The 13,319-nt window shown below is 44.2% G+C and overlaps 1 protein-coding gene across 10 annotated transcripts in view; it reads right to left on the reverse strand.

Moving 5' to 3' along the window:
- LOC120059461 (voltage-dependent L-type calcium channel subunit alpha-1D-like) overlaps positions 1-13,319 on the reverse strand; it is an 88,121-nt gene that overhangs the window by 21,872 nt on the left and 52,930 nt on the right. For 6 of the 10 annotated variants that reach the window (XM_039008525.1, XM_039008526.1, XM_039008520.1 and 3 more), the window contains exons 10-24: positions 9,543-9,630; positions 8,842-9,002; positions 8,297-8,522; positions 7,855-8,062; positions 7,512-7,632; positions 7,081-7,195; positions 6,903-6,960; positions 6,616-6,676; positions 6,385-6,535; positions 4,081-4,210; positions 3,422-3,481; positions 3,278-3,337; positions 1,850-1,956; positions 1,686-1,773; positions 1,369-1,476 (exon numbers count right to left, since the gene is read on the reverse strand). In XM_039008525.1, coding sequence (XP_038864453.1) covers positions 1,369-1,476; positions 1,686-1,773; positions 1,850-1,956; positions 3,278-3,337; positions 3,422-3,481; positions 4,081-4,210; positions 6,385-6,535; positions 6,616-6,676; positions 6,903-6,960; positions 7,081-7,195; positions 7,512-7,632; positions 7,855-8,062; positions 8,297-8,522; positions 8,842-9,002; positions 9,543-9,630 — 1,742 coding nt within the window. The remainder of the gene's footprint in view (positions 1-1,368; positions 1,477-1,685; positions 1,774-1,849; positions 1,957-3,277; positions 3,338-3,421; positions 3,482-4,080; positions 4,211-6,384; positions 6,536-6,615; positions 6,677-6,902; positions 6,961-7,080; positions 7,196-7,511; positions 7,633-7,854; positions 8,063-8,296; positions 8,523-8,841; positions 9,003-9,542; positions 9,631-13,319) is intronic. The other 4 variants (XM_039008528.1, XM_039008529.1, XM_039008527.1 and 1 more) reach the window with 1 other exon arrangement.

Raw genomic sequence — 13,319 nt, forward strand, 5'->3', positions numbered from 1 at the left:
TCTGATAGGCTAATTGACATCATTTGAGTCAATTGGAGATGTACCTGTGGATGTATTTCAAGGCCTACCTTCAAACTCAGTGCCTCTTTGCTTGACTACATGGGAAAATCAAAAGAAATCAGCCAAGACCTCAAAAAAAAATTGTAGACCTCCACAAGTCTGGTTCATCCTTGGGAGCAATTTCAAAACACCTGAAGGTACCACGTTCATCTGTACAAACAATAGTACGCAAGTATAAACACCATGGGACGACGCAGCCGTCACACCGCTCAGGAAGAAGACGCTTTCTGTCTCCTAGAGATGAACATACTTTGGTGCGAAAAGTGCAAATCAATCGCAGAACAACAGCAAAGGACCTTGTGAAGATGATGGAGGAAACAGGTACAAAAGTATCTATATCCACAGTAAAACAAGTCCTATATCAACATAACTTGAAAGGCCACTCAGCAAGGAAAAAGCCACTGCTCCAAAACCGCCATAAAAAAAAGCCAGACTACAGTTTGCAACTGCACATGGGGACAAAGATCGTACTTTTTGGAGAAATGTCCTCTGGTCTAATGAAACAAAAATAGAACTGTTTGGCCATAATGACCATTGTTATGTTTGGAGGAAAAAGGGGGAGGCTTGCAAGCCGAAGAACACCATCCCAACCGTGAAGCACGGGGGTGGCAACATCATGTTGTGGGGGTGCTTTGCTGCAGGAGGGACTGGTGCACTACACAAAATAGATGGCATCATGAGGTAGGATAATTATGTGGATATATTGAAGCAACATCTTAAGTCATCAGTCAGGAAGTTAAAGCTTGGTCGCAAATGGGTCTTCCAAATGGACAATGACCCCAAGCATACTTCCAAAGTTGTGGCACAATGGCTTAAGGACAACAAAGTCAAGGTATTGGAGTGGCCATCGCAAAGCCCTGACCTCAATCCTATAGAACATTTGTGGGCACCAGCTCTGTCAGGAGGAATGGGCCAAAATTCACCCAACTTATTGTGGGAAGCTTGTGGAAGGCTACCCAAACGTTTGACCCAAGTTAAACAATTTTTAAAAAATGCTACCAAATACTAATAATAAAAATGCTACCAAATACATACTTGAGTGTATGTAAACTTCTGACCCACTGGGAATGTGATGAAAGAAATAAAAACTGAAATAAATCCTTCTGTCTGACATTTCACATTCTTAAAATAAAGTGGTTATCCTAACTGACCTAATACAGGGAATTCTTACTGGGATTAAATGTCAGGAATTGTGAAAAACTGAGTTTAAATGTATTTGGCTAAGGTGTATGTAAACTTCTGACTTCAACTGTATAATGAATTGCACACACAACACTCATTCCGTCATACTACAATGGAGGTAGGTACCTTGAAGAGCTGCACTCCTATGCAGGCGAACATGAACTGTAGCAGCGTGGTGACGATCATGATATTACCAATGGTCCTGATGGCCACAAATACACACTGGACCACATGCTGCAGGGTCAGGGGTCAAAAACAGAGGAGACGAGAGAGAAAAGGTCAGGGACGAATCAACCTCATTGAACCCTCTACCCTTAGCATGATGAACTGCAGGGGATTTCAGCGGCCGGTTCCCTTGTGGAAGTGTGCTAGTTAGAACTGGTTTTCTCTGGGTGCGTTGTTAAACAGTTGTTCCACTGTGACCCACTGGACCCCTGTCTCACCTTGAGGCCCTTGGCTCTGTTGATGGCCCTCAGGGGCCGCAGCACCCTCAGCACACGCAGGATCTTCACCACCGAGATGGCGGACGACCTGAACACCAAACAGAGACAGTTATGACCACATTGGTTGGTTGCTTGATTGGTGGATGGATGGATTGGTTACGTACTGAATGCCGAAGGACACCAGAGAGACTCCCACCACCAGTAGGTCCAGCAGGTTGAAGTAGTTCCTGCAGAAGGCTCCTTTATGGAGGAAAGCCCCAAACGCTGTCATCTGGAGAGCACAGAGATACCGGCGTCAGATATCCTGAACATATACACTGGGCTGTCCCTTACTAGACACAATAGCTTTAGCCATAACTGTCGGTGACATAGACGTGGGCAGGCAGACAAACACACACCGTCTTGTTTATCTAACCTTGTGGGGACAAACAATTGATTCCCATTAACCCTGAACCCAACCCTGACCATAACCCCAAAAACCTAACCCTAACCCTAAACCTACCGTTTAACCCCTAATCCTAACCCTAACCCTCACACTAATTTTAACCTTAACCCTAAATTGTGGGGACACTCTTGTGGTGACTTCTGGTCCACACAAGTATAGTGAAACACGTCCACCTACACACAGATCTAGTTCCACTCTTACTCAAACTCCTACGCATGCTTCTCAATGTGATAATCAATGCCAGAAAAATGGGTTTCTATAGAAACTCAGATACAACAAAGTACACATTTAGTTGCATATCAGACAATCGCCATCACCTGCACATCTTCTCTCTCTCACACACACACACACACACACACACACACACACACACACACACACACACACACACACACACACACACACACACACACACGACAGCACACAGGCAATGACATTTAAAACATAGACAAATGAGAACTGTTCTGACGTTGGACACATCATTTCAGAGATATTCCTATTAATTTCCTATAGAGATTATAACAAAGTTCGCTCAAACTGCAAAGATCGCTCAAACTGGGGAGGGGTGGGTGGGGGGGGGGGGGGGGGGGTTAAGGTTGCATTCAAAAGAGTAGTCAAATTGCTTCAGAGTCATTCATGTGGGTCGTGGTTTCATGCACATTCTGTGGAAGTACTCGAGGGGGAAGAATGACAACATCATACCAATAGGATGCGGATGCCAGATCTGTTTATGCTTTAGTTCAGGCCAAACTCAGAACTTGTTGGCTAAAGGAGAAACAGATCTGCCAACCGGGCTAGGAATCTCTATGGTGGAGATTCACAAAGAGTTGACCTACCATGAGCCCTCATCTTTACAGGGTGCAGTTTAAACTGTACACAATAAGAATGCAGATTCATCATGCTACTCTCAAAAAATCTACACGGATACATATTGCCCCCTCTTTTGGCTCCAAATGAAAATAATAACAACTCATGGGATAACAACTGATGTTATCTATTGAGCTTCGGGTCCGTTTGTGATTAAAAGAGGTGCCGTGACGGTTGCTGACAGACAAATGGGGAAAAAACGTGTGCCATTTACAAACAGGCGACATACAGTAGACAGGGGAGTGCAGCAAGGCTATGGTTGTCATAGAAACCAGGTTACCTTCAACAGGATCTCAAAGGTAAACATACTAGTGAAGACATAATCTGCATAGCCTAGGATCTGGAAAGCAACGAGAAGGTTGGAGTGTTACCACACAAGCAGTAGAGCACAGCACACACACACAGAGGGGGGGGAAGCATTTACCTTCAACAGGATCTCAACAGTAAAGATTGCCGTGAAAGCATAGTCAAAATAACCAAGTATCTGCAAAAGGCAATGTGAAAGTTTAACAGGAGGTCAAGGCATCACCACATGACATGATATCAACAACTTCAGAATGCATCAACCGTCCTAAATTGATAGTATAGGTTTGAGTTTTTAGTTCAAATGTAGTTTTTAACATGGATATTCCATATCACTGTTAAACATGATCTTAATGTCATTACTGTAAAATTACTGTAAAATGACTTTCATGGAAGTAGACATCATCTTGATGCTATTAAAGGTGCAATATGCAGAATTGGCTCCGCCATTTCCTGGTTGGTTCTAATAGTTTGCCTAATTACTATCTAAACCGCTGAGAAATATATTATCAATAACCAAAAATATTGTTTTTTCAGCCGTTTGAAGCTGGTGTACAAAACCCGGAAGTAAACGATGCAAAAGCGTAACTTATGAACGGGAAGCATAGAAATAGCGCACATAGAACAGATCTACCTCTTCTTAGGCTTGCTTTCAATGAGAATGACAGATCTATAACTCACATTTATATATACATTTGGTCGGGTCGCCCAAAAAGTTACATATTGCAGCTTTAATGGTTATTTTGAATGTCAGAGAAAAGGCTGCTGCAGCATACATACGATGTTGCGTGCCGAGAAGTTGCGTATGGGGTCCTCAGCAGCCAGAGACACAGAGCTCAGCATGATGAAGACCAGGATGAGGTTGGTGAAGATGTGGTGGTTGGTCAGCTTGTGGCAGGCCACCCGGACCCTGAGAAAGAAAGCCATTTAATTACACATTATTTGTGAGTGTGTGTGTGTGTTTCAAGTTTTAATGTCACATGTACAAGCACAGTGAAATGCCTTTCTTGCAAACTCAAAACCCAACAATGCAATAATCAATAACAATGTAATACTAGAAAAAACAGATGAGAAATAAGAAGAAATATGAAGAACACAATAAGTAAGTAACATACTATATACAGAGTCAGTTCAATACCATACTATATACAGGGTCAGTTCCAATACCATACTATATACAGGGTCAGTTCAATAACATACTATATACAGGGTCAGTTCCAATACCATACTATATACAGGGTCAGTTCCAATACCATAATATATACAGGGTCAGTTCCATACCATACTATATACAGGGTCAGTTCAATACCAGACTATTTACAGGGTCAGTTCAATACCATACTATATACAGGGTCAGTTCAATACCATAGTATATACAGGGTCAGTTCAATACCATACTATATACAGGGTCAGTTCAATACCATACTATATACAGGGTCAGTTCAATACCATACTATATACAGGGTCAGTTCAATACCATACTATATACAGGGTCAGTTCAATACCATACTATATACAGGGTCAGTTCAATACCATACTATATACAGGGTCAGTTCAATACCATACTATATACAGGGTCAGTTCCAATACTATATTTACAATGTGCAGGGATACTGGAGTGATGGAGGTAGATATGTATAGGGGTAAGCATACTAAATACAGGGTCAGTTCCAATACCATATTTACAATGTGCAGGGATACTGGAGTGATGGAGGTAGATATGTATAGGGGTAGGGGGACTAGGCAACAGGATAGAAGATAAACAGAGTAGCAGCAGCTTGTATGTGAGTGGGTGTGTGGGTGTGTAGAGTATGCGTAAAGACAAAACTGGGTCAATAAATATACAAGGTATGAATATAAATGTATGTGCATATTATGTGTGATTGAGCAGATGGAGTGAGTGAGTGTGTGTGAGTGTGTAGGGCCCTGTGAGTCTGCGTAAAGACAAAACTAGGTCAACAAATATACAAGGTTAACTCAGATAGTCCGTGTAGCTATTTTGTCAGCTATTTATCAATCGTATTGATTGTGGATAGAAGCCGTTCAAGAGCGGTGCGGCTTGCCGTGCGGAAGCAGAGAGAACAGTCTATGGCTTGGGTGGTTGGAGTCTTTAAAGATTTTCCGGGCCTTTCTACCACACCGCCCGATATAAATGTCCTGGAAGGCAGGGAGCTCGGCCCAAATGATGCAATGGGCTTTCCACTCCACCCTCTGTAGAGCTATGTGGTCGAGGGCAGTGCTATTGCCATACCAGGCAGTGATGCAGCCAGTCAGAATTCTCTCAATGGTACAGCTGTAGAACATTTTGACGATTTGAGGACCAATGCCAAACTTTTTCTAACCTCCTGAGGAAGAAGAGGCGTTGTTGCGCCTTCTTCACAACTGTGCACATGTGTTTGGACCATTTTAAGTCTTTATTGATTTGAACACAGAAGAACTTGAAGCTCTCGACCTGCTCTACCGCAGCCCTCTCGATGTGGATGGGGGCGTGCTCACGCCCCTGTTTCCTGTGGTCCACGAACAGCTCCTTGGTCTTACTGACACTGAGGGAGAGGTTGTTGCTCTGGCACCACACTGCCAGGTCACTGACCTCCTCCCTGTAGGCTGACTCATCGTTGACGGTCATCTGGCCTACCACCGTCGTGTCGTCAGCAAACTTGATGATTGTGTTGGAGTCATGCCTGGCCATGCAGTCGTGGGTGAACAAGGCGTACAGGAGAGGACTAAGCACACACCCTTGTGGGGCCCCTGTGTTGAAAGTCAGCGTGGAGGAGGTGATGTTGCCTATCCTCACCACCTGGGGTCGGCCCGTAAGGAAGTCCAGGATCCAGTTGCAGAGGGAGCTGTTCAGACCCACAGTACTAAGCTAGGTGATGCGCTTGGAGGGGACGAAGGGTGTTGAATGCTGAGCTGTAGTCAATGAACAGCATTCTCACATAGATATTCCTCTCATCTAGGTGGGTGAGGGCAGTGCGGAGAGCAATTGAGACTGCGTCATCTATGGATCTGTTGGGACGGTGTGCAAAAAAGTCAGTGTGCGTGTGTTTGCATAATATCCTATGTTTTGTACTGAGGCCTACTCACAGGTTAGTGTTGCTGAAGATGAAGAAAGCGCTGCCCTCAGGGATGGGCGGAGTCTTCTCCTTGACGCTGAGGTCCGACAGCCTCTGAGGGCGTGGCCCAATCGGAACCTCCGGGAGCTCATCATCGTCATCATCGTCGTCATCATCACCAACTGGGGAGACCCAGGATCGGAGACAAAGCAGTGTCAGGGCACGGAAGCTACAGCACCAAAGCTAGGCCAGAAGAGTTTACCTGGAGTATCTGGAGTGGGATACGGCTCCTTCTCCTCTTCCACTTCCTCCTCCAATGGAAGCTACACCCACACAGACACAAATGACATGTCAGCATTGTATCAGTACTGTTATGAATGCCACATGGTTTAACCTCACTGTACCATCCTGAGTTGCTAAAAATGTAGACGTGAATAAATACCCAGGGATTACCAGCACCATTTGTTACCTAATGGTGCCTCTGTGTGGTTATGGATTGCTCTCCTCTGACTTTCTAAACTCTGAAACTAAAAGTCAGTCTGTGATTACCTTGATCTCCCCATCCTGGCTTTCAGGTTTCAGATCCTCTGTCTTGTCTGTGTCACTTCTGGAGAAAATGACCCCAAACACAAGACAACCTCCATGTCAAATCAAATCAAATGTCAGGTACAGAGGAAAAACAAAACCACAACCCTATCTCCTATCAGTCAGACAGTATTGGCATTACCTGGAACTCTTCTTCCTCTCCTTCTCCTCCTCTTCCTCCTTCTGGGCTGTGTTCAGGCTCTCTGCGTCTGCCAGGTTGTCAACGGCGATGGCCAAGAAGACGTTCAGCAGGATGTCTGATTACACACAGGACTTAAGGGCAACAGAGCTACAACGTTCACCTAACGTTTCAATGTAATGCACTGTTCTTCACTCCTGGTCCTGTGGGCCTGCAATGTGTGCAGGGTTTTGTTCCAGCTCAGGACTAGCGTAATTGATTCAACAAACCAAGTACTCATGAAGAGTAACTCACGACTAGCTGAGTCAGGTGAGTTAGTGCTGGGGCGAAACAAACGCCTGCACATATTGTGGCTCTCTAGAACCAGCGGATAACATTGTTCGAAACTCTAAACAGCTACAGGCAGTGGAATCCATGTGTTAGAAACAGGATACAGTTTCCGCAGACGAAGAGGATGATGAAGTAGATGCTGACGACCATGCCTGATGAGAAGGGTCCACCGTACGCCATGATGCCATCATACATCACAGCGTTCCAATCCTCGCCTGTCAGGATCTGAGTCACACAACACAGTAACACAACGTCATCACAACATTATTAATGTTATGATTACAAGTCATCACAATTTTATCACAACGTCATATCACAACGTTATCGCAACGTCGTCACAACGTTGTTGCAACGTCCTCACAACAGAATCGCAACGTCATTTAAGACATCATCACAACGTCAATAGGTCAATAATCACTGTGAGAGAGGCGGGTAGAGGCGGCCTACCTGAAACACTGTGAGTAGCGCCTGGGGGAAGTTGTCGAAGGTGCTCCTCTTGGTTATCGTCTCGTCGAAGTTGAACTTGCCTCCGAAGAGCTGCATGCCCAACAGGGAGAAGATGATGATGAAGAGGAAGAGCAGGAGCAGGAGGGAGGCGATGGACTTCATGGAGTTGAGCAGCGACGCCACCAGGTTACTGAGAGATGCCCAATGGCTAAAGGGCATAGAGAGAGAGAGTTAAGATGAATGCAAAACACACAAACACACACACATGCACACACATACCTAGACACCGATATACATTCTTCCAACAGTATATGCCAAATCAAACCCGCGGGTAAAGAACACGATACGACGTGAAAGTATCACAGAGGCAAACATTTTGGCCAAAATACACCTCCACAACATCAATCTATGTTCAGCCTCTCCTGGCGTCTCCCAGTCTCACCGTGTGACCTTGAAGATGCGTAGCAGGCGGACACAACGGAACACAGAGATGCCCAGAGGAGACATGATGGCCAGCTCCACCAGGATGGTCTCCACGATGCCGCCGCACACCACGAAGCAGTCGAAGCGGTTGAACAGGGACACGAAGTAGGCCTGCAGGCCCAGACTGTACATTTTCACCAGCATCTCACACGTGAACAAAGCCAGCAGAACCTTGTTGGCCACATCTGGAGAGCAGAGGACATCAGCATGTAGACACTGCAGTACAACACGTTCCAGTTACAAAGATCATTGCTATGGGGATCTGGTAGGAAGGGTTACAATATGCTGCAGACATAGAGTTTCTGGTTGTAAAAAACAAACATTTTATTGGCTATGTCACAGGTATCGTCGGATTATCAAGGACACTGTAGTACAATAACATTGCAGATTGTAAGATTCATACAGAGCATAGGATGTATACTGGGTTCCTGCAAAGGACACTGTAAAGTGCATATTATGCTGAGGGTATGTAATTGGAAAATAGCAATTTGACCCTCTACCCACCCTGTACTTCAGTGAGCCAGTCAGGCTGGTTGTAGTGCTCTGACGAGATGGTGAGCGTGTTCAGAAACACCAGGATGATCACCAGCCAATAGAAAGACACCGACTTCACGGCAGCACGACACTTCCTGCGGCAGAACCGGTTCCAGTGACGCCATCGCCGACTGCAAGAGAGAGGAAATGATGTCACAATCTGACTCGAACTAGGAAGTGGTGTTATGTACTGGTTGATCAACACAGGATTTCTTGCACAGGTTAATTGTGAACTGTAATGAACTGTAATGAACTGTAACTGTAATTGTGAACATGCTTATTAGACAGAAGATCTCAAATCTAAGTGTCACAGACTAAACAAAAGGCAGAGATATATTGATGATGATGATGAGAATGTGGTGATGATGAAGAGGACATGGGCAGGAGTGCAGTGACTGATCAGGAGGAACAGAGTGTGTGTGTGGGGGGAAAAAACACAAGCACGTAACGATGAGTCTCCACAATGCCAGGACCATGCAAATAAAATTCATGACACATAGTACTGACAGAGAACTGACCTGTACTTTGATTTAGTAATTTTTTGACTGGGAAAATTAAGAATCATATTGTTAATATCCATTTGCATGAATGACGTATTACAGTAGCTTTTCAAGCTAATAGTCTATCCAGGTATAAAGGAATCTTGAACCTTGACAGACGGACAGACTCACCAGTGTGGTCCACAGCAGTTAGCCTTATCGTCCTCTCCATTGTGGTTGTCAGTGTTCACAGACTCTGTCTCGCTGGCAGGCACGCTTGCTGTGACATCACACAAACACAGGAAGTAAGGTGAGATCCAATCGAATGATGGCGCTGAGTTTCAGACCTAAAGAACCCTTATGGGTGAGTGTTTTCGGTTATATGGCTTAAATCTAGTAACCGTGTCATGATTTCATATCCTCATGATTTAGTACGGGGCTCTTTGAGGACTATCATTGACAGTCAGGGCTGATTCAGACGCAGACAATGCAGCACCTGCACAGATCCTCCATGTTGTTTACTATGTGAACGGAATGACAATAGTGTGGTTTCTAAAGGGGCTCAAAGCGTTATACTAGTGGATCTGTGCAGATGCTGTACAAACCATATGCTCAAGTACAGGGTTAAAAAATACTCCACAACACATCGAAAGGAAAAATCCAAACCACAACGCACAGAAATGGAAGAAAACAATAATGACAATGAATGACTCGAAATTACCACACAATGGATGTTTACATTGCAATCTATCTCTGTTGACCGATTACACATATGCATACCCTTTCCATAGTCAACATATCAATATATTCTGCAGACAATACATACATTATTCCCCTTTGATCCATTTCTAGAGAATTCTAGGCTACAACATGCACATGACCTCTCGTAACCTCTAGAAGCCTAAAACCTGCTGGTTGTGTCTCATGTACTTCTGATGTTCAATCCACAAATCCACACACTCACTACTTTATCAAAGACTCAGGACAAAATGAGAACAAGATCTAACGAAGAAGCCGACTGAGTGAAACGAAGCGTGAGTAAAGATGATTGAACGCAAGAAATGGAGGAGCATACATCAAGGCAGTAGCAAAGCACAAGCAAGAAAATGAGGGAGGGCAAAACACACACACACACACACACACACACACACACACACACACACACACACACACACACACACACACACACACACACACACACACACACACACACACACACACACACACACACACACATCACAATTTACCATGTGACTCTGTGGACTGGCTGAACCAGCCAAACTTCCCTCTCTTCTTCTCCATTAGCTCAGCCAGTGTCACCCCTTGGTCTTTAAAACGCATGCAGTACATGCATTCAGACAGCAGAGGGAACAGCGAGTCACCAGGGAAGAAGAGGGAACAATAGACAATAGACATCCACCACAGAATATCAGCACATTTAAGAAGAGACTAGAGAAGCACCAAAGAAGACAGGAGAGATGAAAGAGAAGACGAGACAAGAACTAGAAGACAGGAAAGAAGAAGAATGAGTAATAAGCCATTGAAGAGTTAAAGTAAAAGAAGAGGAAGAAGGACATTGATTAGTATCGGCTGGGCCACACAGTTTAACTCTATGCCGAACATGCCATGTATGCAGTACGGTAGCTAGACACCCGACATAGACAAGTGACATAGAGAGAGGTAACAGTCTAACAGAGTGATGGGGGTTATTCCACACACTCATCTCTCTTTTCCCAGACCTCACACCGACACCTCGAGGCCTCAACTGATTCTACAACTGAGTGATCTTTGCCAAGAAAACCCCATTCAGAAATCACAGACTAACATACCTTAGTATGTTAAACTAAAACTAAAGCATGTGCTACAATGCTACTGACCACGTATACATACACCCTCTGAAATGAAGTGTTCTAGCACGAACCAACAATCATTGAGGACAGCGTTTGTTTGGGTTACCCTGATCATGATTAGACACTGTGGTGTTATTTCCTGTTTTTTTTGTTTAGAATTGCCACCAGGTCAACTGATGTCCCACGCACACTCGATAAGAAACAGTGCATCATGTAGCGACCATGTACAGGCCAATAGTGAGAGAGTGAGTGTGCTGCTAATACAGTAGATGGCCAATGAGGCACTCAAACCTACTGGCATGCATTAGTCTAACTCTCTAGATCTCACAGGCTTTTGAATTGATCACAGATCAAACATATCTCCACCAGGCATTATAGCTAATGACAGATCAAACATATCTCTCTCTCTGAGCCTCAGCAGCATACTCACTGAATTAAATCAGCACTAAAGATGGACATCTGGGAATAGATGAGTCATGTATTGTGTGTGTGGGGGGGGAACAGAACAATGACAAAAACAGAACAATGACAACATGTCTGACGTGCCTATTATGTCTGTTAATAATGGCCCTGGCCAGATGAGACTGATATCTCAATTAGAGCCCCTCTCTCTCAACATTGAAACACGCATGCGCGCACACACACACACACACACACACACACACTGTCTGTCCGTCTGTCTATCTGTAACAATATCTATGCCCAGTGAGTGTCTCATTCAAACAGGAAGTGTTGTGTTGTCTCCTCCCACCACGCATCATACTTACATAAAGAGGATTTGGATTACTCGCTCTTTCTTTCACAATAAAGTCATATCATCATCATTCCCACCATTCACCACCCTGCACTGCACAGATTGAGCATACAGGCAGGGGCTGACAATAAGTGTGTGTCAGTGGAGGCTCCTCAGAGGAGGAAGGGGAGGACCATCCTCCTCAGTGAATTTCGTAAGAATTGAAAAACATTAAAAAAGTTATCATTTTTAGATAAAACTATACTAAATATATTCACATCACCAAATATTTGATTCAAACACACTTTTTTTAAATGAAGGTCTACAGTAGCCTCAACAACACTCTGTAGGGTAGCACCATTGTGAAGCCGGAGGACAGCTAGCTTCCGTCCTCCTCTTGGTACATTGACTTCAATACAAAACCTAGGAGGCTCTTGGTTCTCACCCCCTTCCACAGACTTCCACAAGAATTATGACAACTTCCGGAGGACGTGCTCCAACCTATCAGAGCTCTTGCAGCATGAACTGTTGTCCACCCAATCAAAGGATCAGAGAATTAATCTAGTACTGAAAGCATAAGCTACAGCTAGCTAGAACTGCAGTGCATAAAATGTGGTGAGTAGTTGACTCAAAGAGAGTCAATAGTTGAACAGTTTTGAACAAATTAATTTCTTCAAAAATTAAGAAGAAGCAAGAGAGCGAGAGAGATTGTAATTTCTTTTCACTTTCAGTTTCACTTAGCTAGCGAATGCACATAGCTAGTTTAGCCTACTCAAAATACCTGGTTCAAACAGAGGGATGCTATGTTAGCTAGCTGGCTATGACTATCCAACACTGGAACTCTTTCAAGTCAAGGTAAGCTTTTGGTTTTATTAATTTATTTCCACCATGGCCCGCTGGTGTAACCGCTATACTGCTTAGTGACTGAAAGTTACTGCATGATTGTAGGGGGTTTACTAACGCATTAGTTCTACTAGCTATGTTGACAAGGATGCTACTTTAGATAATATGGCAACAACGATGTAGGCTGTGTGTAGCAGTTAGGATATGATTTGGCTTGGAAAGGTTTTGTCGCCTGGTCACATACTTCTGATGTGTTGTACACTGAAGTCCACAAACGAAGGGAAAAGGTAAGTGAACTGTGTTTACGCGTGATTCATTCCGCCGACTCTGTTGAAAAACGTTTCTTAAACGGAAGCAAACGGAACGAAACGGGGAGAAACATACCTGAATTTGTCCAATAGAAACTCTTGTTTGCAACTGTTGGACGAATGATTACACCCTAGATCAGCTAGATGCAGGCAAGAGTGAGCAAGGCGGTACTGAATGTGTGCAGCTACGTTGTAAACTTTCATTCATAGGCTAGGTTGTAACAACCTCGTGATG

The sequence above is a fragment of the Salvelinus namaycush genome, chromosome 14 (assembly GCF_016432855.1).
Source record: "Salvelinus namaycush isolate Seneca chromosome 14, SaNama_1.0, whole genome shotgun sequence".
NCBI classification, from domain to species: domain Eukaryota; kingdom Metazoa; phylum Chordata; class Actinopteri; order Salmoniformes; family Salmonidae; genus Salvelinus; species Salvelinus namaycush.